At 33.0% G+C, this 24,406-nt stretch overlaps 3 protein-coding genes and 1 pseudogene across 3 annotated transcripts; 3 read left to right on the plus strand and 1 right to left on the minus strand.

Annotated features, from left to right (window-relative positions):
- Positions 1-212: 212 nt before the first annotated feature.
- On the plus strand, positions 213-4,710 carry LOC134246454 (U-reduvitoxin-Pr21-like). Its single transcript, XM_062728821.1, is given in 5 exon segments — positions 213-357; positions 1,894-2,016; positions 2,382-2,504; positions 2,673-2,792; positions 4,636-4,710. Coding segments are annotated over 5 exon segments (579 nt in total). The 3' UTR covers positions 4,704-4,710.
- LOC134246457 (uncharacterized) lies at positions 4,710-6,828 on the plus strand. The gene is made up of 2 exons (XM_062728825.1): positions 4,710-5,045; positions 5,621-6,828. Exons 1-2 carry the CDS (start codon positions 4,844-4,846, stop codon positions 6,826-6,828), a joined length of 1,410 nt encoding a protein of 469 aa, XP_062584809.1. The 5' UTR covers positions 4,710-4,843.
- Positions 6,829-10,789: 3,961 nt separating this feature from the next.
- LOC134246455 (transmembrane protein 267-like) lies at positions 10,790-15,262 on the minus strand. The gene is made up of 2 exons (XM_062728822.1): positions 14,987-15,262; positions 10,790-11,285 (listed from the first exon to the last, which is right to left on the minus strand). The coding sequence occupies exons 1-2, from the start codon at positions 15,260-15,262 to the stop codon at positions 10,926-10,928; spliced, it is 636 nt and encodes a 211-aa protein (XP_062584806.1). The 3' UTR covers positions 10,790-10,925.
- A 4,522-nt stretch (positions 15,263-19,784) lies between these two features.
- On the plus strand, positions 19,785-21,853 carry LOC134246453 (uncharacterized; annotated as a pseudogene).
- Positions 21,854-24,406: the final 2,553 nt, after the last annotated feature.

A 24,406-nucleotide genomic window follows, 5' to 3' on the forward strand; every position in this document is an offset into this window, starting at 1 on the left:
AAAGTTTTTTCTTGTGTAAGTTAAAGAAATCATTTGCCCACAATTCTTTGAACAAAAAATGTGAAGAAATCATATATTTAAAAAACAAATCCAACACCATTAGCTGTATACATGTACATGCACTTGAAAATCACATAAAAAATCATGACATGTTTCTGCATTAAAAAATAATAAAAGCAATTTTTACATATACGTATAAAGTAAATTGCATTATGACATCTATTCATTCAACAAATTGTCGACATGAAGGCAAAACCTATAAAGCTGGTGCTGTATTCCCAAAGGGGGATAACTGCAACAGATGTACGTGTATGGTGACCGGCTCGTTACATTGTACAACGGACTCCTGTGCCCCGAGTAAGACAGATTTTTTAAAACCCCTGTTCTTATATATTTTTTTAAAGACATAAATTGAAAATCGTAAAAATCTTCCTTTATTTTACGAGGGTTGTCCCAAAAAGTCGTAGACAGGTAAAACAGTTCTGTTTCTCTTTGCTTAAGTACATTTCTTTCCTTGTCATAGCAAAGAGTAACATTTTATGATCATGCACTTCAAGTTTCATGATGATATCACATCTTATAAGAAAATTATGAAAAAATAAAGAAAGAATATAAGTGTACACCGGCGCACGAAAGAAAGAGTAAATTACGTCTGTTATAACGCCATGATCTCTTTGTCTGCTTCACTAGCGGGTATTAACATTAAATAATTTTTTTAAGTGAAAGACCACTCTTGATTAACAGACATATTTAAATTCACTACTGTCCGTTTGTTTTTTACTTGTTTTTTTTAAGCAGATTCAAATTTCAGTCGACATTTAGTCGAAAAATCGCCTTACATTGTAGGCAGCAGAGAATACAAATTGTTTGACGTCGTTTGCGGTCCAGATTTTTCCAAATTATCTGCGTTTATCAAACAGTACATGCCGTAATTAACCATTTTCGGTACAGAAGAAAAACTCATTGAATATCGTGCGATTTAAAAATAACTTCATTATTAAAATCTGGTGTGTAATGTCACTTCTTTACTCTTTTTCCCGTCTCTGATGTATATAAACCATATCCAACACAATTTATTACATCTCAGTGCGCCGACTACGCGTTTGACGACGTCATTTTCATCAAACTCAATTTCATCGATACTATGAAAATCATGACACCAATCTTCTGTTTCTAAGGATATTTATATGAAATTTTGACATGATATTAAGATGTTTTTTCTGGTTTCAGTGATTTAAATTTGAGTTCAATGTATTACATAGTACTAAAGAAATAAAAGCAAATGTAATAGTTATATGCGTAAATTATTCCGAATTTTGTCCGTGCGCCGACAGGCCTTATCCGTCTTCATATAAATCGTCTTAATATTATTAATATGAAAGATATGTATTTAAAAATTCACAGTTTTAAAGAACATGGACTATATTATGTCTTTGTAAAATTTGGTAAGTATTGGGTGCATGATTAAAAAATTATAAACATTGTCTACGACTTTTTGGGACAACCCTCGTACGCGTACATGTTAATGAATCACATTTGATGGGCTTAACTTCCATTGTATTTACAAAATACATGCATTAATTCCAAAATAAAATTTTTGGTCCTGGCCCGGGATTATTAAGCATCTAAGCTGAAAAGTCAAAGAATGCATTTACTGGTAAAATAACTTAGACTTTAAGCAGTCCAAAACGAAATGCTTTAATTCCATTTTGGCAACATCAATCTGCAAATTAAGAATTTTATTTAACAAAATTTATTTTTTTTTTATAGATGATTGAAAGTTTGTCTGTTTCATGATCCTGCATGGGGCCTGGCTTTGTTAGATTGCTCTAAATACCTTAAAGATCATTCTAATATAAAATAAGTAAATTTCACTTTATTTCTTTTCTACAGAATGTGAGCACAGAGGTAAACGGTACGATGCTGGATCAAGCTTCCGCAAAGGTGATGGTTGTAATGACTGCAGGTGTCTACCTGGAGGGATCATACAATGTACAAACAAAAAATGTTACCCAGGTATGTTGTCAAATAAGTTCATCTTACACAGAAATGTCAGAATCCCGTTTGAAGTCTGACCGACGCAAATTCTTAAATAATCTGTTTCTTTTATAAGTCATTTAAACGGTTTGTTTGTGATTGAGGGAAGGGGGTCCGGGGGAAAGGGGTTCACATGGTCCTTAGATATTGATCGGGGTGGTCCAAGGGGATGGGGTTCGGGCAGGCTGTATCAATCATTGCTTTGTTATATTTTGCATTCAAGAATACAATATGGCATTCAGACAGCCAAGGCCACCCCCCACCCCCCCCCCACCCCTCAAAAGGACTTTTTAGCAAAATTTAGAATATTGTATTTTCATCGTGTGTTATTTTATATTTTACAGATTGTGTTTATCGCGGAGAAGGTTTCATGAAAGGCGACATGTTTGACAAGGGAGACCACTGCAATATGTGTAAATGTATGGCCGACGGAACTCTGCAGTGATCAACCAAATCCTGTTTCAAAGGTGAGCTCTCTCTCTCTCTCTCTCTTTCTCTCTCTCTCAGAATATGAACACTTGTTTTGACTGATTTTGGTACTGGTTTGAAAAAAACATTTGATCGCTGTCGCGATGAGATCTGCGATCTATAGTTTTCAATGTACAGTGAGTTTATGCAAAGTTTTGTTTTAACAGATTGTCATCATAGAGGCGTAATCTACAAGGCTGGCCAAAGCTTTAAGGTAGACAAATGTAACACGTGTTGGTGTATGGTGACCGGAAAACTCAGCTGTACAGAGATGTCATGTTACCCAGGTATGTCATACATGTATAAAGCTAGCTTATAGCATATGCCCTTCACTAAAAGCTATTCAACTTAAACTGTATTTAGGCTCATCGTTAAGACATTATTACACATGGAAAAAATACAAATATTTCTGCGTTTTCCGATCATGATAAGGTGCACATGCCGGGTGCGGGTGTCATCAGTCGACAGGGGAAGTGTTTTCTTCCAAAGCACTTGATCCAACTTCTGATAATTTTAAAGTTATGCTGACCATACTTTCCTGAGTGCTCAGTTCCTGATTTTTATTGCTTAACAAGTAACAGCTTTTTAAAAAGCTTGCCTGACTAAATCAATCAATTTATCTGCATGAAGAGTGATAACCCTTTTGAGCAATACTTTGTGGGTTTAAAAAATATCCTAACTTTATATTTTGAGAAACTTATGTAATTGAAATCTTGATTTTACTGAACTTGTAGAAGAATCATCTCTACACTGCATACTAAAGAACTTTGTAGTTAAAGGGGGGGGGGGTTTGCAAGTGGAGTGATCTGCCCTTGGATCTAAATTGATTTCAAGCTACATTGTAACACCTATTATAAAATCTGTTATCAAATCACGCATTTTGAACATTTTAAAAGATGGATATAATTAAAAACACAATTTGTTGGAGTGTATTTTCTCCTCTGAAGTAAACAGTAGTAATGTGTGTTCATTATTTTTTTTTCTTAAAAGGGGAGGGGGTGACACTATCATATAATACGTGATATATTGAGAGTGAAATAAGTAAATTCAATAGTTAGGCTTTGTAGAAAGAAATATCCAAGATTATTCACTACTTTTTTATTTATCGTATGCATCTGAACAAAGACATATAATAGATCATGCATCTGGAGACGATGGCTTGAACTGCGTTGTTTATTATTATTGGACTCGTCCATTTATGGAATAAACCAACCGCGGGATCGGTAAACTAAAAAACATCATTTCTTTAGTGTTACATGTCCATATACCACGCATACTGATGAATACGATATGTTGTTTTAAAGAATGGTATAAAACTTGTAGATAGAATTTCTGAAGCATTAGAAGGAAGTTAAAAGGACAAACTTTATTTAATTCCCTGGAAGGCACCCATTCATACAATAGAACAATCCAAGGAAAAGGCGCGAAGATAGCTTACTAGTGACATTTGGCGCTAAAAGAGCTATTCACCCCTTTCGTACAATATAAATGGACTGATCCAGTAGTATAGAAATGCAGAAAAAGGGATACACGGACATGTTGAAACGGCAAATCATATGGAATAATCTGTTCCATGCAACAAGATTAAAGGAAGTAAACACTGCAGTGTTTCGCATCAGTAATATCTTTCTTATTTCTGAAAACGGTTTCTTTTAAAATGCAGGTAAAGAATTCCAATGTAAATCAGCTTGCACAAAATCTAGCTATTTAGATATGGTCGCACATTTTCGGATCTTGGAAATATCAATCCTTATACTGCCTGACGCCGTGACGTCAGGCAATAAGTTGACTTTTTTGTTTGATTTCGGTTTTCTATACCGCCATATTTATTGAGTCTATAAAGAATTCGTGTTATATTGTCTGTGATTTTTCAAACTTTAGTGAACATCAGCACAAATGCCGCCTCAAATTTCCAGTATATGTGTTTCTATATATAAAACAACTACTTCTGAAATAAGTTTGTTGCTGGAATGCCGCCTCAAGTTTCCTGTATATATGTAACTTTATACAGAAACAATGCTAACTCTGAAATAAGTGTGTTCCTATCATTTAAATATCTAGGTATAAAACTCATATAAACATACAAAATTCATAAAAATTATTTAAACCTATCTTCTTTTCTATTCACAGACTGTACGTATTTGGGAAAATCACACAAATCCGGTGATATTTTTCCTAAAGGAGACGACTGCAATTAGGAACCTGCTCCGATTATCTTTTCTTTAGAGGGCGCCACAGGCAAACACGGTCCTGTATCGGAACACCCTCGCGCCTTATCAGTAGTTACCGATCGAAGAAAAACGTAAACAATCTGCTGTCAAACACATGCTCGTAAAACATGCCTGAAACTTGTTGTTGTGTGCCGAATTGTAGTAATCGGGGTGGCCATATATTTCCAACAGATCCGTTAAGAAGAAAAGCATGGATACACGCAATAAAACGTGGTGAAACTCGTTTTCAAAGCTGGACTCCGTCAACTCATGCTGTTGTTTGCAGAGCACATTTTAAATCAGACGACTATTTGACTGAAACCCAGCATGGTAACAATATTTATTTATTTATTTTGAAATCTTTGATAAGCATGTGCAAAGTAATGTTAATAGATTTTATTCTGAGCAATGTTTATGCCTTATTTGCTTAGATGAAATGCACTAAAATATCGAATCCCTTGTTTACCTCTCATACGAAGTAATCTGATAACGTTACAGACACTGCCACATGCAGACTCCCCACTGACAACTTCAATTACTGGTCATTTATTACAAACGCATTATCTTTTAACAATATAAACACAAGGCATGTCTAAAAGAACACATGCTGTTGCCTGATAATTTATGCATATCTACCAGTACAAGATACTGTGTTTTGACATTGATGTCTAATTAGCACCCTGCTTAAAAACAAATTTGACCTGTTTAGTTGAATTAATAAACACATGGGCATGTTTTGTAACATCAATTTTATAACAATAATACTTGTAATAATAAAAATATTTTAGTAAATTTATATTTGTTTTATTTGCTTTAAAAAGTTAGTTCAAATTATAAATTAATTATTTAATAAATAATCTAGTACTATGAACAAGTATTGATATATTAAATAATTTAATTCTTAGGAACTACTCCTTTAAGTAAAAGATTGAAGAAAACTGCAGTGCCAAGCATTTTTCCCTGGGTAGAGCCAAGTCCACATTCACATGAACGAGCCGACAGAGCCAAGTCCAGAGGCATCAAACGAAAACTAGCAGAAGAATTTTCTGCTTCGTCTTCCATAGATGAATTCATCTATACATCAGCTGATGATCTGCAAGTATCCGAGGAAATTGTATCTAACTCTACCCAAATTATGGCTGAAGAAATTCAAGTCACTGTTCAGAAATCTGACGTTAAATTTTTTGATGTACAGACACAAACTCCTCGGTATCCCCCAATGAGTATTGAAAACTTTACAAATGATGATGCTGGAGTAAATTTCTATACTGGATTGGAAACTCTAACTAAATTTTATTTTGTTTTAAGAACCTTAGGACCCGCAGCTCACTGTTTGAATTATATTTATCATAAGGTTTCAAACATAAGTGTTCCTGACCAATTTTTCTTAGTCCTCTGCAAGTTACGGCGCCATACGACCAATTTTGAACTTTCAAGATTATTTGGAGTTTCCGAAAAGACTGTATCAAATATATTTTTTACATGGATTTTATTCATGAGTAAGCAATGGCAGGAAATCGACATTTGGCCTACAAAGTATCTTGTAAAATATTACTGTCCATCAGATTTTAAAACAAAATTTCCAAATACTAGAGTGATAATAGATGGCACAGAGTGTCCAATTAAAAGACCAAAGTTACCAAAGCCACAGCAAACAACGTATTCTACCTATAAAAACCGTGACACGGTAAAAGTTCTTGTAGGAGCGACACCAGGTGGATTAACATCTTATATTTCTACAGCTTATGGGGGATCCACAAGTGACCGTCAAATAGTTGAAAGAAGTAGGCTGTTAGAAATGTGCAATTCTGGAGATTCAATAATGGCGGACAAAGGTTTCAATGTGCAGGATATGTTTGTACACAGGAACATTCAAATAAATACACCAACATTTTTCAAAAAGAAAAACAGAATGTCATGTGCTACTGTGATTGAGGACCGAAAAATATCCAGCAAACGTGTGCACATTGAGAGGATCATTGGACTTGCAAAAACATTCAAAATTCTGACTGAGCCTATGAATAGTTCTGAAACAAAACTTTCTTCAGAAATAATCTATGTTTGTTTCATGTTGTGTAATTTTAAGAATTGCATAGTGCCATCTTATGCATAACTTGGTATCAAAAATGACATAATAAGAGAAAAAAGTCTTTATTTCATTTTTCTTTATTGCAACTACATTTTCCATCATATGTCTTGAAAAAAGTTTTTTCCAATAGAGCAGACTTAAAAAAATCTTCATAGAATTCATTCAATTTTTTCTTCATCTCATCAATAAATTTATCATCCCTTTCTATTGCAAAGAACAAAAAGTCATTGAAAGTATACACAACAAATATACACTCATTTTTCTCTGCACAGTAAAGTTGTCCTTGGACCTGATAGTAATAGTCATGGGTTTTATTCAAATAAAATTTACTTCCAGACTGCTTGATATAAGGAACTGTTTTTGAGGAAATAAAACTGTTTCTTGCCACATATGGACACTTAACTTCAATCAAGGTGTCATCGTCAATAATACCATCTGGGGTTGCTGCTAAATGAGGGGAGTCCAGACTGACACAAATTCCACTATTGTAAACTGTGCGTCCCGAAATTTCCTGGTACTTCTTCACAGCTTCTTTTTCGTATTTTCTTCCATGAAGAATAGGTTTAGCATTAATTTTTTGTGCCTTTGTTGTTAAAAAGTCAGCAAGTTTCACCTTATCAGTTCGATCAGTTGCTTTACATATTCTCCCGAATACCGAAGAATGAAGACGTTTGCAACGTTCCTCAAACCAAAGGTCGTTGGCCGCTTGTGTAGCTGTTTTTATCATAACTTGACGTGCATTCTCCTCTGAAATTTCTGATACATTTAAAAGTTTCAAATGATTTTTACTAAACGTGTCTTTTAGATAGTCATGGTCCAGGTTGTAAGCTTTCATGTTTACAGGCTCATACAGCTGAAAAATTGGAGTCTTACTAATACCTGGGTAATTCAAGCACACATTTCTAAAGTAAGACTGGTATCCCGGATTGCCTCTAAATTCAACTGGACGAGGGTCATAGTCATTATTGCATACTTCGTCACAGCCTGGCATGTCCAACTGTCTTGCTTTCATAGGGCTTCCTTTATGGGGCTTAGCACGATGAAAAGTTTGTAACCTCTGTGTGCAGGTGAGTTCTGTTTTGTATGTCCCATGCTTAACAAAATCTGCACATGAAAAAAGTACAGCACAGACATGCTTGCAATGTGCATCGGGTCCCATGCCTGCCGCACATTCACATTGAGACTCTATAACACTTCTGTCTTTTCCTATCATAATGTCAACAACATATTTCACAGACTTCATCATTGAAGCTTTTACACTACTTCTAACGAACCAATTTGAATCATGAAATGTCACCCTCACATACTGGATAAACCCATCGTTGTACATATCCCTTCCTTTCTTATCAGTTGTCTTATTAAACTTCGACAAGAAAGTGGAAATTTCTGCCTCTGTGCAACCTGGAAAGGTCTTGTCACCATGAAGGTCCTTGTAGAGTTGTGGATCTGGCGTCATCATCATAAATTCAGGTCCATAAACATCGGTCTTAGCACAATGTGCATTTCTTCTGTAGGCTTCAAGTCTGCAATAAAATAAGCATATTTAATTCTTTTTCATGTATATTTTGAGTGAAACATAGCTGCAACAATCAGGAAATAATAATACTGCTTCATAATAAAAATGTAGAGAAGTATTCTTATTTTACTGCAAGCACCAAGCAATATGAGATCGATGTTAGAATTACCGAGGAAATTCAAGTTAAAAATCTAACACGCTAAAGTTGCAGATTATTTAAGAATAAGATTCTTAAACGAGATAATTCTGATATTTACTGTCAATTTAACTTAATGTTAATCTTTTACACACCATTGATAATTATTTACTGTGTTATTAATAATGTTTACTTGGATTTGCATGAAAACATCGTATGTTTATTTACCTCTCCACAAGTTCCCACTTCCTTCCTGATTTCTTTGCTCCAAACTTTTCTAACTCGTTCTTAAGTTCAGGTATAGTCATATCACCACAATTAGATGCCATAGTAAATTAAGGATTGTAACTGAAACGTGTGTGCTTTCCGATATCGTATTCGAGAATGGATGCTGATTATCCATCTTCACAGGTTTTATCACTTTTGTAATGGACCGCATTTTCCTGTGGCGCCCCCTACCGATACAAGATAAGATAACCGACTCCGGTTCCCCATTCATGCACCTGTACCGACACCGGTGACGTCACCTGTCTATGTTGCACCTCAATTTTTCTCGGCAATTAAAGGTAGGTTTGAGCCACCTTAATTCCATCATTTTTAAATATATTGTACAAAATTCCAAATGTTCACCGTAAATTGATTATAAGATCGAGGATAAAAGTACATGTAATATGAGATATACATGGTATATATGTTACAAATAAAATGCTCTTTAAAAAAAAATAAATTTCTATTTCACAACCATGCAAAAAAAAAAGTATAAGTTATTTTCTATTTAACAACCATACATTAGGAAAGTATAAAAGTTATTTATTTGAAAGAAAAATTAATAAAGCTTGTGTGTACATAAAAAAAATTCTTTGTGAAATGAATATGAATTGCATTTTTTTTTTTTTTTTGTGTATTTCAGATGTTCCTGTAAAATGTTTGTATAACAACATGCATTACAATATCGGAGAACAATCTACATCACTGGACGGTTGTAATTTATGCACCTGTCAATCAAACGGCGAAATGAAATGTACAGGCAATAAATGTAATAACGGTAAGTTTTACAGTAAATTTTACAACAGTCCAGTTGTACATGTACAGTCTTTGTTGTACACTACAGTCAATAAATCAATGAGTATATTAAATTAATGTACATAGAACTAGAGCAAAGCTCGTTGCAAAGCAACGAGTAGGTCTTCCGTCCTGTTTTGACCGGAAGTGACGTCAACAAAAGAAAACAATGAGCTTAGTCGTCTCCAGTCACTTCATAATTTCAATTTTGCATCAAAACCTTAAAAAATAAGCTATTTCTGGCTGTTTCCGGTTTGACCGGAAGTGATGTCCACTGACAGAAAATTAAGTTTTATGCTTCCAGTGACATATGTTACCCAAAAAATTGTCAAGAACGGCAAAAATATGCATTTTCTGACGACTTCCGGTTTAACCGGAAGTGACATCGCCAGACGCATTTTGATGACTTCAATAGATTAAGCTTGACATTTTGAACAACTTTGCTTCTTGGACGTATTACAAATTCTCAATACTTTTTGAGATACCTGGAAAAAAATTTTGGCCCCTCTAGATCCCTTAATTTAGGGGTCAGCCCTTTTTTCTAGATATCATTTAAAAGATCTTGTAATTCTGCACAAATTTTGTTCTATATGTTTTAACAAAATATTTTTAGTTTAGAAGATAAAAAGCAAAATATGTGTAAATTTTCGCTCTTTCAGGCGTTCTAATTTTTGACCCCAATATAGCACCATTTTGAATAGAGAAATCGAAAAACAAAAACCGCCATGCACAACTTCAATCCTTCTGTTGTGTAAAATCAGTAAAATTTCTGCTCCAGCTTTTCCCATCTCCGAGCCTTTGTCTGGAAATGAAAGCCTATACATTTTCGTTTAAAGGGAAATAACTCAAAACCGGAAGTGAATTTTTGGAATGCTAGAAGAAAATTCTGATAGAGTTTAGTAACGTCTATAAACTCTGAAAATTTGAGCAAAATCCATTGAGAAATGAGTGAAATATGAGGCCTCAAAGTTGGCGTCTAGGAAAAGGAAAAAAAAAAGAATAATAAGAATAATCTTAATCATCAGAATCGGTAAAAGGTCTTCCGTTGGAAACGGAAGACCTTAAAAATGGTAAATTTTACAAAACTGTAATTTATAAGTTGAACTGTCGGTAAATGAAAGAAGAATTATTACATGTTATAGTAATTATTAATTTTTTGAAAAAAAAAAAGGTATTTATTAATAGCTTTCACATTTATTTCCTTTATTTTCAGATGACAAGTGATTGGACCATGCTGTCTACAAGTTAAAGAATTCCAATAACCATCCACATTTGTTTTATATTTATTTTCATCTAGTTCATTTTTTTCAATGCATACAATGTATGTAACCTAAACCTTTGACTTTCAAATAAAATATGCAGTCTGTTTTGTGTAGATTTTATGCCTTTTTTATTCAAACCTTTTCATCATATAGGAAGCACATTCTTAGATTTAGCTTCTACATACAACTGTCTGTGTAAATCAGATCTCATAAAATCAGAATTAAATAATTTGAGAATAAATATCACCAATAGTGGCAATAAAAGTGTCAAAATTACATAAAGATTATAAGGAATTGGAGGGGTGGATCCAATGGGAGAAAACCAGAGGCCTCGTCTACTTCCATCCCTAATGTGGTGTGATGTCCAGGCTATAAAACACATCACAGAGAGAAGCTTGATCCACCCTTTGTTTAGAATGTGTCCAGTTATGAAGATAATGAGAGATATGGACAGGGTCAAGGTCGTTGAGTGGAGGAAAGGTCGTGAACTCAGTGACAATGCTGCCTGAAATGCAAATTAAAATGATTATATGTCTTTAAAAATATTTACAATATTCTTCCTGTACGAAATGTTCCGCCTGGAATATAGGGGGAATTGAGGCGTACTTGGAGAGGCGTCAATTTGTCTCTCTACATGTATGGTGATACACAGGTTCCGGGCGTAACTTAGGCGGAAACCAAGCGTAAATGGGCAGGAATTTGAGGCGAAAAATGCAAATGAGCTACGCCCGGAAAAATAAATGACGCCCGTAAAAAAATTACGCCTGGAAACTAAAATGACGCCTGGAATAGAATTACGCCTGGAATGTCATTATTATATAATACTATGTGACCTTAAAACCTATATATTTACCATGTTAACAAAGAAAAACATTCAGATTATGATTTACAATGTTAAAGCTAAAAATTTTGCTTTTTGAACTGTAAGAAAACATAATGACAGGTCATTAACATAATACATTAACAAGTATAGAAAAATAACATGAATTTTGTGTATTAGGGACACTAAAACACGACCACCATGATTGAGTATGTATTTAGAATTAAACTTTTTTACAATACCTGTACATTTTATCACTTCAATAATTATATTGAAACATTTTAGTTTAACTGACTGAATACAATTCTTCATTTACTCAGCAGTTTACAGTTAGATTCTCACTGCAGCCTCTATCAGACTGATATTTCTTAGAATGTGTGCAAGGACAAACTCAAATATCTAAAGTAATTTTAGGGTCAACCAGTTATAACTATCATTGTACATAATCATAATCAAATTTACTCAAATAGGTACTAGATATTCATGATCACACCTACCAGCAGAAGTGTAAAAGCCTTAACATTGAGATATCTGCATTTCCTGTTTCACTCACACTAAACTGCCTCCTTCATGATCAAATTCAAACTTAACCTCCTATCTGAAATGACCCTTAATTGATAATTAAATTGACCAATCAGAGGCTTTTACTTCTCCTGAAAGTTCCAGGCGTAATTTTTGTTTCTATTTTCCTGCCATTTTACGCCCGGAAAATCTGAACTTGCCAATTGACGCCCGTAAATTACAAATGACGCCTGTAAGACGTCTCTTCTACTGAGGCGTAACTCTTTGAAAATTCCATCTCCGCCTCAAGTACGCCCGGAATTTGCCAATTCCTGCTCAATTCCACCCAAATTCCAGGCAGAATCCGCCTTTAAAATTCATACAGGTTTATTCATTTTAAGGTGTTATGAGTTGTAACTGATGTTTTATGATGAAAGTTTAGTCTGATGTAACAAAATGATCAATATTTTCAATCAAATATACACAATCATGCAAGTATAATCATTGCCTTTTATCATGCATTTAAAATTTTGGTTATATTGCACAGATTATGATAGTAAAATTGTTAACAGTAATCTGTACAGTCTTCTGATGAATATTTCTTTATCAAGTCTATGTGTGGATTAATGGGAGATCTGTTTACACAAAAATGTTTGTTTTTTCTCACTAACATTCCATTCAAATCAAGTAAGGGGTATGCACCAAGTCTATTATATAATTCTTTTTGGTCTTGATTCTGGTTCAGCCTGAGGGGCTGGTATTGAATCCAATCTGAAAGGCAATGACCGAAGATTTACATATATCACGGCAAATTCACTTCTATTGGTTTATGATAAGTTGTACATTGAAGTCCCAAAGGTAGGGGAATATTGCCGCCTATGATTATATAGCAATTCCCCATTTATTTTTGTATTTCTATTTTAAAAACCATTGAACCTCTTCTCTACATTTTTAAATGTCCCCTTTTCTTTCAATTATCTGGGACAACTCTATACATGGTTAAATACTGTAGGAATTGAGGCTGGTCTGAGGACATCAGCCTGAATATCTCGGTAATGCAGGGGTCCTAGATTCCCTTCCCAGTCTATAGCCATATGATTTTCATTATAATATATGTAACTATATATGAATTTTTAAAGTATGTTTACCTATTCCTCCTCTTCAAAACTTTACTAACCTTGAGAGACAAGGACCTAGCTGCTATGAAGTGGTCAGAATCTATCGCCATGGTGAGTAGTCCACACAACAGACATTCTGCAAATTCTTTATGTCTTCGCCTGAACAATGATTGCCCACGAGAAAAATGCCATGCCCCAATGTGTGGAACTGTCAATCAAAGCTTTTGGTAGGTTACCATGGGTGCTTTTTACAGTGGAAGGAAGAGAGTCACCCAAGAGGCAAGTGAAAAGAAGGGCTAACTCATACAAGATGACATGGCCAAACATTCAGTCTTTCTCAGAGTCTAAAAGAATCACATTTTATATAAATATGCAAAGAAACTGAAATAAACCTTTATCATCTGTTTTGATTTGACAGAAAGTCATGCTAAAGACAGACAGATACATGTAGATGTACATTGTATATTTAAACAGCTGAACAGCTGCTAAAGATCTAAGAGCGACACAATCATTTCAAATACATACATATTTTATATTCCTGACTCTGTTCTATAACTTACGTGCTAAATTATGCATAAGTTACATAAAAGTTACACGAAAATCATTTGGTACACGTATAAAACAGTAAAACACCAGCTGTGAGTGTGACAGGTGGATCTGGAAGAGATTTGTTTACATAGAAATAATTTTATTGATATCGATCCCGATAGGAATTAATAAACAATATTTTGCACTAGTCCTTTAAATGTTTTGAGCAGTTTAACACTTCTTTGCCTTTAAAATAAAGTTTTCGGTATTTATTCCTCTAGAAACACAGTATAACATACATGTCCTCTAATGATAGGAAAACTTAAAAAATAATCTCTTTAGGACTTGTTTTAAAAATCGAGCTCGGAAATCACATAAATAATTTTCGTTGTGAAAGTCAACAAGAAATGCAAGAAAATCTTCATTGTGATCGTAAATGTACTAATGGGGATTGTTGAAGAGTCAACGATAATTTGAAACATTTGTGACATACAAACAAAGAAACCTCCCCATAATTCCTAAATTAGTAAATATGTATTTATTTGAACCAGAAGTGTATAGTTGTTTCTGTCAGATTCTTGATCAGCTCAACTGTCCAACGATATTAATATAGGACAATGACGGAGCCGTTGTCTCTACAGCTCATTGCTAGACTTTTCTGTGTTCAGAGTCTGCTCGATCTGACAGAAGGAAAGGATGTCACTAATTATCTGAAGACGGTGTGCCACGGGTAAAATTAGTTAAAATTGAATATTGTCAGTGATATGTGTAATGGCTGATTTTGTTTGTTTGTATGTTATTGAGGAAAATACTGAAATTCAAAATGCTATTCTTCTTCGGCTTAAATACTATATTTATACTGCAAGGTGCACAAAGAAACCTATTAATGTACAAAATGCAATATCACAAATGAAATTTCATTATGAAACACAAAAAATTATCTCTTATAAGAATGGTAAAAAGGAAAAGTTTGATACCCAGTGGAACAGATGGAATCTGCTATTCTCTTAACTTGAACCTTTACATTCTCTCTCTCTCTCTCTCTCTCTCTCTCTCTCTCTCTCTCTGTTGCTCTCCTCTCTCTCTGTCTCTCTCTCTCACTCTCTCTCTCTCTCTCTCTCTCTCTCTCTCTTTCTTAAAATAAAAAACACATCATTCTGTTTCTTTTGAAATATGTATATAATGCTGTATGTTGTGTGAATAAAAAAAAAAAAAGAATTGAATATAACATGTACTTACCTGGAGAGACAAGGACCTGGCGGCTATGAAATGGTCAGCATCAATCCCCATGGCAAGGACTCCACACAACAGACATTCAGCAAATTCTTTATAGTTCTTTGCCTGAACAATGATTGCCCATGAGAAAAAGGCCACGCCCCAGTGTGTAGAACTGTCAATCAAAGCTCTTGGCAGGTTTCCATGAGTGCTTTTTACAGTGGAGGGAAGAAAGTCACCCAAAAGGCAAGTGAAGAGTAGAGCTAACTCATACGTAGTACGAAAGCCCAGAAGGCTCATTCGAGATTCGAGTTTCCAAATACGAGATTCGAAATTCGAGATTCAAAATTCGAAATTCGAGATTCAAAATTCGAGTTTCGAGATTCAAGATCCAAACGAACCAATCAAAAGCGGGTTCAACATTTGATTATTTCCCTTTATTATGTTTTTACTATCAAGAAATAATTCAATATAATTATATCAAATGGGTCATTTGATTAAATTACAATGCAAGAAAAAGTGTTATATATATTAGAGGGAAATTTAAATAATTAATGGATTTTTGATCCGCAATGAATATTTCAATTTATATCATAGATTCTTAAATATTAAATAGATTACATATATCAGGAGTATATAATTATATTTTTGTATTGACGGCTAATTACCGGCCGCCAGGAGGTGGTTGGTTATAAGATATGAAAGTCTACGGAGGAAAAACAATTTAAATTAAAAATATTTAACATTAAAATAATAGTATATTAAAAAGACGGTGTAAAGGTTAAAGAAGAACGCACAATAAACATAAAATTAAAAATTCTTATGAAGAATGAGGTAAATAATTCATCCAATATTGACTTAGAAATTTAGATATGTTTGAAGTGCGGAGAAAATTAAGACATGTGTTGGGCGTAGTCTAAATCAAAGACCGCGTTATGTATATTACACAATTTTACTTTCAAACGGGATTTGTTGTACGTATTTATTTTAAAATGACGTGTACATATGTACACACATAAACATTTTGAAAAATATGGTTAAATGTAAATTCATTAAAAGACTTAGCAGGCTACAAAATATTACAAGATTTGGCCGTTAGCAGACGAGGATAATGCACGTTTTACAATGTGCCAAGAATTTTCCCGCTACAACTCAAAGAGAAGAAATGAAGTGGCGGATCTAGAGGGAGTTTAGTTTTTTCCTCTAAGAGAGAGCAAGGATACCAACATATTTGCTGCATTTTTATTAAATTAAACTACACTGCATATCTAGTTGTAGATTACATTTAATTTTAGTTTTAAACTGTTAATGTAAATGCCATACAGGCCCACGGTTCAAAAGTTGTTGACGCAGAGTATCAGGGGTTAATACTGAACATGCATTATATAATTAAGAAAATCATGCAATGTAGAGCACAAGCTTTTAATATCACGAGGGTATATATTAAAAGATAAATATAAGATATTTTAAAAACAGACCACCATAGTCTTTAGTTGCTTCATAAAAGGAACATTAATTGGTTTGCGGCCGATTTTTGACGCTTACGTCAATACATGTTTCTTGTCATGATTTTTAGAAAAACACAGGTACGTGTGGACAAGACCCCCCCCCCCCCCCTTGATATTGAACCCCGGGGCTTATTTATAGGTTAAGTGTAGCCTTACAATACGAAAAAAATCGCTGGCGTAAAACCCCCAGAATAATCGCTCAACCAAAAAAACAAAACAAAAAAACACTATTTATTACCCCACTTTAAAAGAAAGAAAGCTGTTTACGGAAAAAATGTGGGATTATTACGTGATGCAGAGTCAGTCCGATAGCATGGACTAAGACAGAAATCAGTGGCAGATTTAGGGGGGGGGGGCGCACCCGGCGCGCGCCCCCTTAAAATTGTCCAAGTTAGCATAAAACATAGTTTGTCGAGAAAATGTTTTAAATGTCTACTCGGTAGACCTCATTTTTACCCTACAAAACCTCTAGAATCCAAGAGCTTCCGGGGCCTTCGCCCCCTGGGCCCCCACCAGGGCTTTGCCCTGGACCCACTGGGGGCCTGAAGGCGGCCCCCAGACCCCCTGCCTGAATCTGGCGCCCCCCTAACTTCAATTCCTGGATCCGCCCCTGGAAATACATTGTATATGTAGAGACAGTGTGAATCGACATATAAAGTTAAAACAAAATAAATGCATTTAACACCAGAGGGGGTACAACGTCAACAGACTGGAGTGGCATATCCTTCTCTTATAATGTATAGTGGGTAGTTGGGGGGGGGGGTGTTGTGCGATTATTCTGGGGATTTTAGAATTTTTTGTTACTGTATACATGATGAATAAGTTTAATAATTTTAAAAACTTGTGAAAAAAATGTCCAATAAGCCCTAGGGTTGAATATCGAGGGGGGAGGGGGGGTGGGGTACCTTTCACAAGTACCTGTGGTTTTCCTAACACAGGAAATGCATTAAAATTAAGTTTAGTAGACAATTCAAAAATATATATACTCCTGATATATGAAATCTATTTAATATTTAAGAATCTATGATATAAATAAAAATATTTTTTGCTGATCAAAATTCCATTAATTATTTAAATTTCCCTCTAATATATATAACACTTTTTCTTGCATTGTAATTTAATCAAATGACCCATTAGATATAATTATATTGAACTATTTCTTGATAGTAAAAACATAATAAAGGGAAATAATCAAATGTTGAACCCGCTTTTGATTGGTTCGTTTGGATCTTGAATCTCGAAACTCGAATTTTGAATCTCGAATTTCGAATCTCGTATTTGGAAACTCGAATCTCGAATGAGCCTTCTGGGCTTTCATACAGGATAACATGGCCGAACATTCAGTCTTTTTCAGTGTCTGAAAGAATCATATTTTATATGAATATGAATAGAAATTGAAAAAGATCTTTATCATCTATTTCAATCAGTCAATTTGACAGAACTTTAAGCATGTTACTATAAATCTAGAGCAAGACAATCATTTCAAATAAATGCATGTTTATATTCCGAATCTATTCTATAACTTTTTTGCAAAATTATGCATAAGTTACGCAATACTTACACGACAATCATTTGGTACACGTATAAAACACCAGCTGTGAGTGTGACAGGTGGAAGGGATTTGTTTACATCAAAATAATTTTATTGATGCCGATCCCGATAGAAATTAATACTCATTATTTTGCACTAGTTCTTTAAATACTTTGCGCAGGTTAACACTCCTTTGCCTTTTCAATCAAGTTTTGGGCATTTTTCTCTCGAAAATACAGTATAACATTCATGTCTTCTTATGATAGCAAAACTTTAAAAAATAATCTCTTAAGAGTTGTTTTAAAAATCGAGCTCGGAAATCACTTAAATAATTTTCGTTGTGAAAGTCAACAAGTAGCTATTCCACCTGACGCCATCTTATCTAAATATAGTAACTAACCGGAAGGCACGAGATCCATGTTTTCACGTTTGTGATAGACGGCAGTCTCATCTGAGGGTTGAGGCAAGTAATTTATTGGGTCTAAGTGTGATTTAAATGTCTGACATTGCAATTCAAGAATAAAAATCGTTTTGTTTTGCATTTGTATTGATAATATATTCTTGAAATGGCAATAATATTGGTAAAAGTAAAAAAAATTCAAGTAACACAATGCCTTGTCAACATATGAGAGAATTATAGTATTTTTAATGGTAGTCAGTATAAAGTTTAGCTTAAGTAATATTAAGTTGCGTGGAATGATTGCTTATTACCTGTTATTTATTATTGATGTAATTAAATTATTATTATTGTTCTCACTTTTTCACATTCTTTTTTAAAACGCTGGTGTACTGTTAAACGATCAAATATACTGTAAATAGATTATCTGCCCTTGTTATAGTTTGTTTCAGAAAAAATCAGTGTCTACATATGATAAAAATTATACATAAAAATTAATAATACGATGTTATAAGACATTTCAATTAAGGTTTAGCGGCTGAAACAGGTTCATCATAATATGTATTTTAATTGTGCATTTTGTGGAAATATAAGATTTACAGTCTTAATAATAATATTTTTTATTATAGATGTTTAACAGTTGTTAAATGAAAAGATTTTACTAGAGTGAAATACCAACACAAAGATTATCCACATTAAGGTATGTATTCTTTAAACTTAGTTATTATGTACACTGTTCAGTGTATATGTGTTGCAAAATGTAATTTTTTTTTGGTGCTATATTTGTATATACATGTTTGCATTATATTTCAAGCACACTTTATTTCATTTTTTCTTCAATTTATTTCATTTAATTTCTTTTTATTTGATTTTTCTTTCATTTTATTTCAATTTTTAGTTTTGTTTTCATTTTTTCTTTTGATTTCAGTTACATTTTTTCTTTAATTTCTTTTTCTTCTTTTTTTTTTGATTTTATTTCAATTTTTAGTTTTGTTTTCATTTTTTTCTTTTATTTCAATTTCATTTCATTTTATACAGCAAATTTGTGGTAATCTCTAACATCAGTTAGGTCACTGTTTTTCACTCTAGTTCATGTTTAACTTTATTAATTATCATGGATCTGTTGTACGTAAACATCCAAGAAATTTATGACAAACATAAGGGCGGTGAAGATTACATTCTAAATATTCACAAAAGCATTTGTGGTGCCCTAGGCGTTTCTTGTTTGCAAATAAGTAAATTTGCATTGTTATGGATGGTCAAAAAAATAGTAAAAGAAATGGAACGTCTTAAGAAATATACCAACAAAGAAAAGTATAATGCCTATTGCCAAAAAAAATTTGAATTACCAACTTCAAAGAAAGAAAGGAAAATCAAAGAAGATACAATGCAGGAACAAAAAGAAGATGATAAAAATCAAGAATATCCAGAATTACAAGAAAAAATTGATGAACAACAAAAAGAAATTTTACAATTAAAGAAAGAAAACGCAGCTTTGAAAGACCGCTTAAGGTCTGTAAATATGAGGAACATCAATAGGAATATGAAAAGAAAAACAAAAAGAATTGAAATTTTAAAGGAAGAGGTGAAGGTTTTAAAACAAAAAGAAATGAATAAAAAAAATACAAAAGAGGAAAAAGGTGTCCAATGTAACACTTTTAAAACATATGTCAAAAATATTAAAAAAGAAATGGATTTTTTATTAGCAGAGAAAGAAAATAATGAAGAAAAATCTCAAGACTTTGTACAGGTAGAAAAAAATTTAGATTTCCAAGATCTGTCTAAAGGAAAACCTTTTAATTTTAAATTAAGAAATTTATATTATATTTTTAGAAGCCATAATGTTGGCATTGTACATATTGCACCTATTATTGAAGCTGTTTTAAAGTTGTTTGATATTAATGTAAAAAATTTACCGAGCAAAAGTACGGCAGCTGTGTTGAGTAGTGAAATGGGTGTTGTTGCCAGAAATCAACTAAATGAAACTCTTTTAACTTGTACAAATACAACAATGCATAGAGACGCAACGACTAAAAAAGGCAAACATTTTTATGGCGTAAAATTTAACACAGGAGAGAAAATTTTAACAGCAGGTGTGAGAGAAGTTTGTAATGGAAAGAGTGAGACATATGTCAATTGTACAAAAGAGATTATAAATGATTTATCCTCTAGCAAAAATGATGCTTCAAATATTTTAAATTCAGTTTATTGTTTTATGACAGACAGAAGCGCAACAGAACAAAAAGTAAATGATATTTTAAGCAAAGATATTTCACATACTGTTCATTCTTTTAAATGCTGCATTCATCCACTTTTACAGTTCTCAGAAGTGTGCTTTGCAGAGGCTTTTAATATTGAGAAGGAGTTAGAAGTTAATTTTAATGGGTATTCAAATTCATTGAAAGAACCTTTTATTTTGTTTCTTTTAAGAAATGTTTGAAAGTTTTTTTACAAAGATGGTGCTGGGGATCCAAACATTTCAGACATTTTTATGAAATATCATGGAGTAGAAAAAATTCCAATTATGAATTTCAGAGGAAACAGGTTTAATGTTTCTTTTCATAATGCAGCAGGTACATTTTTTATCCATAAACTTTTATTACAATATATGTTCTCTATGAAAAGTTCATACTCTTTTTTACAGAATTTCATTGTTTTATCTCTGCAAAATAAGGTTATTTTATGTCTTTAAGAGCTTTAGGAATTTTATGCAAATTAATTACAGAGCCTTACTTTGCAAAGGCGTCAGAAGTTGGGACAATATTAGATATGGGTTCTGTATATCAGAGACTTTTATTTGTTTTGAATATGTATTATAAAAATCCATTACTGGCTCTAAAACAAGAGTTAAGATTATTTTATGGACCACAGTTTAATGACAATGTTTCAGACTTTTTATTTGATTGTTGTTTACACAACGATCTAACCGCTGTATTTTTGAAAAGATTTTGTGGTGTTTTTAAAACAAAAGTTGAGAAATTTTTTAATGACTTTTTGTCAGGTGGTAAATATTTTAATGTAACTCAAGATATTTTAGAAGAATGTTCCTCATGCATTACAAACAATATTTGTGTAGAAAGACTGTTTGGAAAGTTAGATTATAATTTAAAAGCAGGCCCAACAACCAATATAAATACAATTGAAAGTGTGATGATTTTTAATGACAATGATACAAAGGAATGGCTAGAGGAGAAAGATGAAAGTGAAGTAAAATTAATAGTTGAAAATGCTCGGAAGGAAAACCGAAAGTTCATGGCCTTACAGAAGGAAAGAAAAGACATATTATTTCAACAACATATACAAGGTTTGAAGGAGAAAGAAGAGGAGACAAAGAAGAAGAAAGAGAGACAGACAGAAGGTGTAGACAAAGCTTTAGAGGATATGAGGAAGCAAGGAATTTGGGAAAACAAGGATATGATTGAGAATGAAATTGAAAAGTTGAAAACAAAGAAGTAGAAACTATCTGCTCTTAAAACTCAGATAAATATGTATAAAAAAGTTTTTAAAATTAGCAAAGAGCACAAACATTTATGCCAGTATTCGAGCAAGGGCAAACAATTTGATATTATACAACTGAAAAATAATTTATTACAACTCCTGAATATATGACAAACATGTGTTAATGTGATTCCTAGTGACCTTGTGGGGAAAGAAATAATACACACATGGACTAATAGTGATGGGGGGAACTCTGATTGGGAAGGACAGATTTTAAGTTATAAGGATGGAGTTTTTAAAGTAATTAGAAAAAAAAATTACTTCCACTTGCCATTAAATATGTTTCAATCACATTAAATTTGAGATACACTTTAAAATTTCATATAATGGGTGGAGGCTAATCAGGCTATAATAAGTACATTAACTATAGTTCATCACCTTCATCACAATATCTCAGTAAAAGGATCAGGCTCCTGACTTACATAGAGTTTTTATGATGTACATACTTTTTTTTTACTAGCATGTCACATGTCAGTAAACTCTAAATAGATCGACATACAGTGAAACATGCTTTTATAGAACATCTTATAAGTAAACCAATTCATACTGAAAGCAAAGTGATTTTCATCCACATGACTATAAATATTATACAGCCATATCTTAAAGTGCATGTTGAAATCAATGTTTTCAAATCCATATTTTTATAAAGGATTTGCAAACATAAAATACTTCTGTGCACCTTTTAACTGCATGTGTTTTATTTTTGTTTTTTGTTTTTGTCTAATTGTTTGTGTCTGTATTGCGAAAAGTTTTAATGAATTTAAGACTATTTAAAAAAATTACACTCATTTTTGAATAGAAATGTTAAATCTTCAATATTAGATATTTGGTATGTTTCATGGCAAAAAAAAAAATATATTAATATAACTGAAAAGCAGGATAAGAACAGACACTTATTTTCACATTTTGCATTACAGGTGCTATACTGGAGTGATAAAGAAAGAAAACAAAGTGACGTTTATGATTTGACTGAAAGAGAGATTAACACAGACATAAAAGAGGGATTTCTATTTATCAGATGTAATGCACTTACACAAATTGTAAAACATTATTGTTCTACTTATATTACTGTTAAATGACATCAGTTTAATGTCAGCATTGTGAAAGTTATTATTTTCTAAATATACATATAATTATATATTTCCTCAGACACAACTAGATTTGACCACTGCTACGCAGCTTCTTAAACACCCTATCCTTCTGTGACGTCATCTGCCATCTTGCTTTCCAATATTTGTGCAGGACAAGAGGTCAAGGTAGTCACACTCAGTCAGTGTGGGACTCCGCGCTATACTGTATACCATTGTGAACACCTTGACCTTAATAACCCTTGAACAAATATTGGATTTTGCAAACTGAAATTACAGTGATACAGTGACTGAAATTTCCATAAAAGGTAAATACATTTTTTATGAAGAAAATATTAACTCATTTTATATTATATATACATATCATATTTTTATTTCATTTTTTTTATTATCTTCTGTTCACTGTCTTTGTCTTTTATTTTTAGTTCATTTTCTTCATCTTTTATATTTAGTTTATTGTCTTTGTTTTTTGTGTGTGTCAATCTTCATTTTTGTTTTGTTTGCGTTTCATTTTGCACAGCATTTATGGTAAAAATTCTGTTAACAATCACTTTTGTGCACATTTATATATAATCCTTCCGTGACGTCATCCACCATCTTGCTTTCTACCTTCCTCTGACAACTAAATATCATCATCATGACTGAGTCAAAACTTTTGAAATTTTTAAACCTTCCCGCACCAGAACCATCTGGAAAAAAATATACCAGCCTGTTGTCCTCTCTGATAGTAAGGGAAAATGGCTCGAAAGAGCAATAACCAACAAGGTAGACATTATTTGGTTTTCTAAAAGTGGCGCGAAGATTGAGGACAGTACCGAGTGGCTCAAAACAAACATAGATAACAAAATCAGGAAATATGGAAATGTGTGGCTTTATGTCTGGTTAGGTACCTGCAATTTGACCAGTAGAAACAATAAGTACATTAGTCTAAACCAAAATAAAAATGAAGTCGTAGAAAATATACAAACAAAATTTTATGAGATAATTAACATTATGAATAAATATCCAGGCTCCAAAGTCACCATCTTAGAAGTACCACCTTATTCAATAAAAGCCTGGAATATAAAGAAAGGACACCCAAACCCACAAATTTTTGAAGAACAAGATAAGGAACTAGAAGAACAACTTTTTAAATTAAACAACAAAATAAAGGAAATCAACACTAATCTTAAAACCCATTCACCAGCATTTTCTGTAGATCTACACAAAACCTCCAAAACAAAATCAGGAACAAAGAAAACATCAAAACTCAGGAAATTTTCTAATTTTTCCCTTTTGGCCGATGGAATCCATCCAGGATCATTAATTGCCAAAGTTTGGTTGAAAAAAATCAGAGATCAATCTATAAGAGACTGCTGGGCCTGAGGAAACAGACCAAGATATACAGAACCCAAGTCTAATATTTGTCCAGTTTGCAGGCAAA

The sequence above is a fragment of the Saccostrea cucullata genome, unplaced genomic scaffold (assembly GCF_032062105.1).
Source record: "Saccostrea cucullata isolate Sc308-1 unplaced genomic scaffold, CSIRO_AGI_Scuc_v1 ctg2169, whole genome shotgun sequence".
In the NCBI taxonomy this organism is placed as follows: Eukaryota; Metazoa; Mollusca; class Bivalvia; order Ostreida; family Ostreidae; genus Saccostrea; species Saccostrea cuccullata.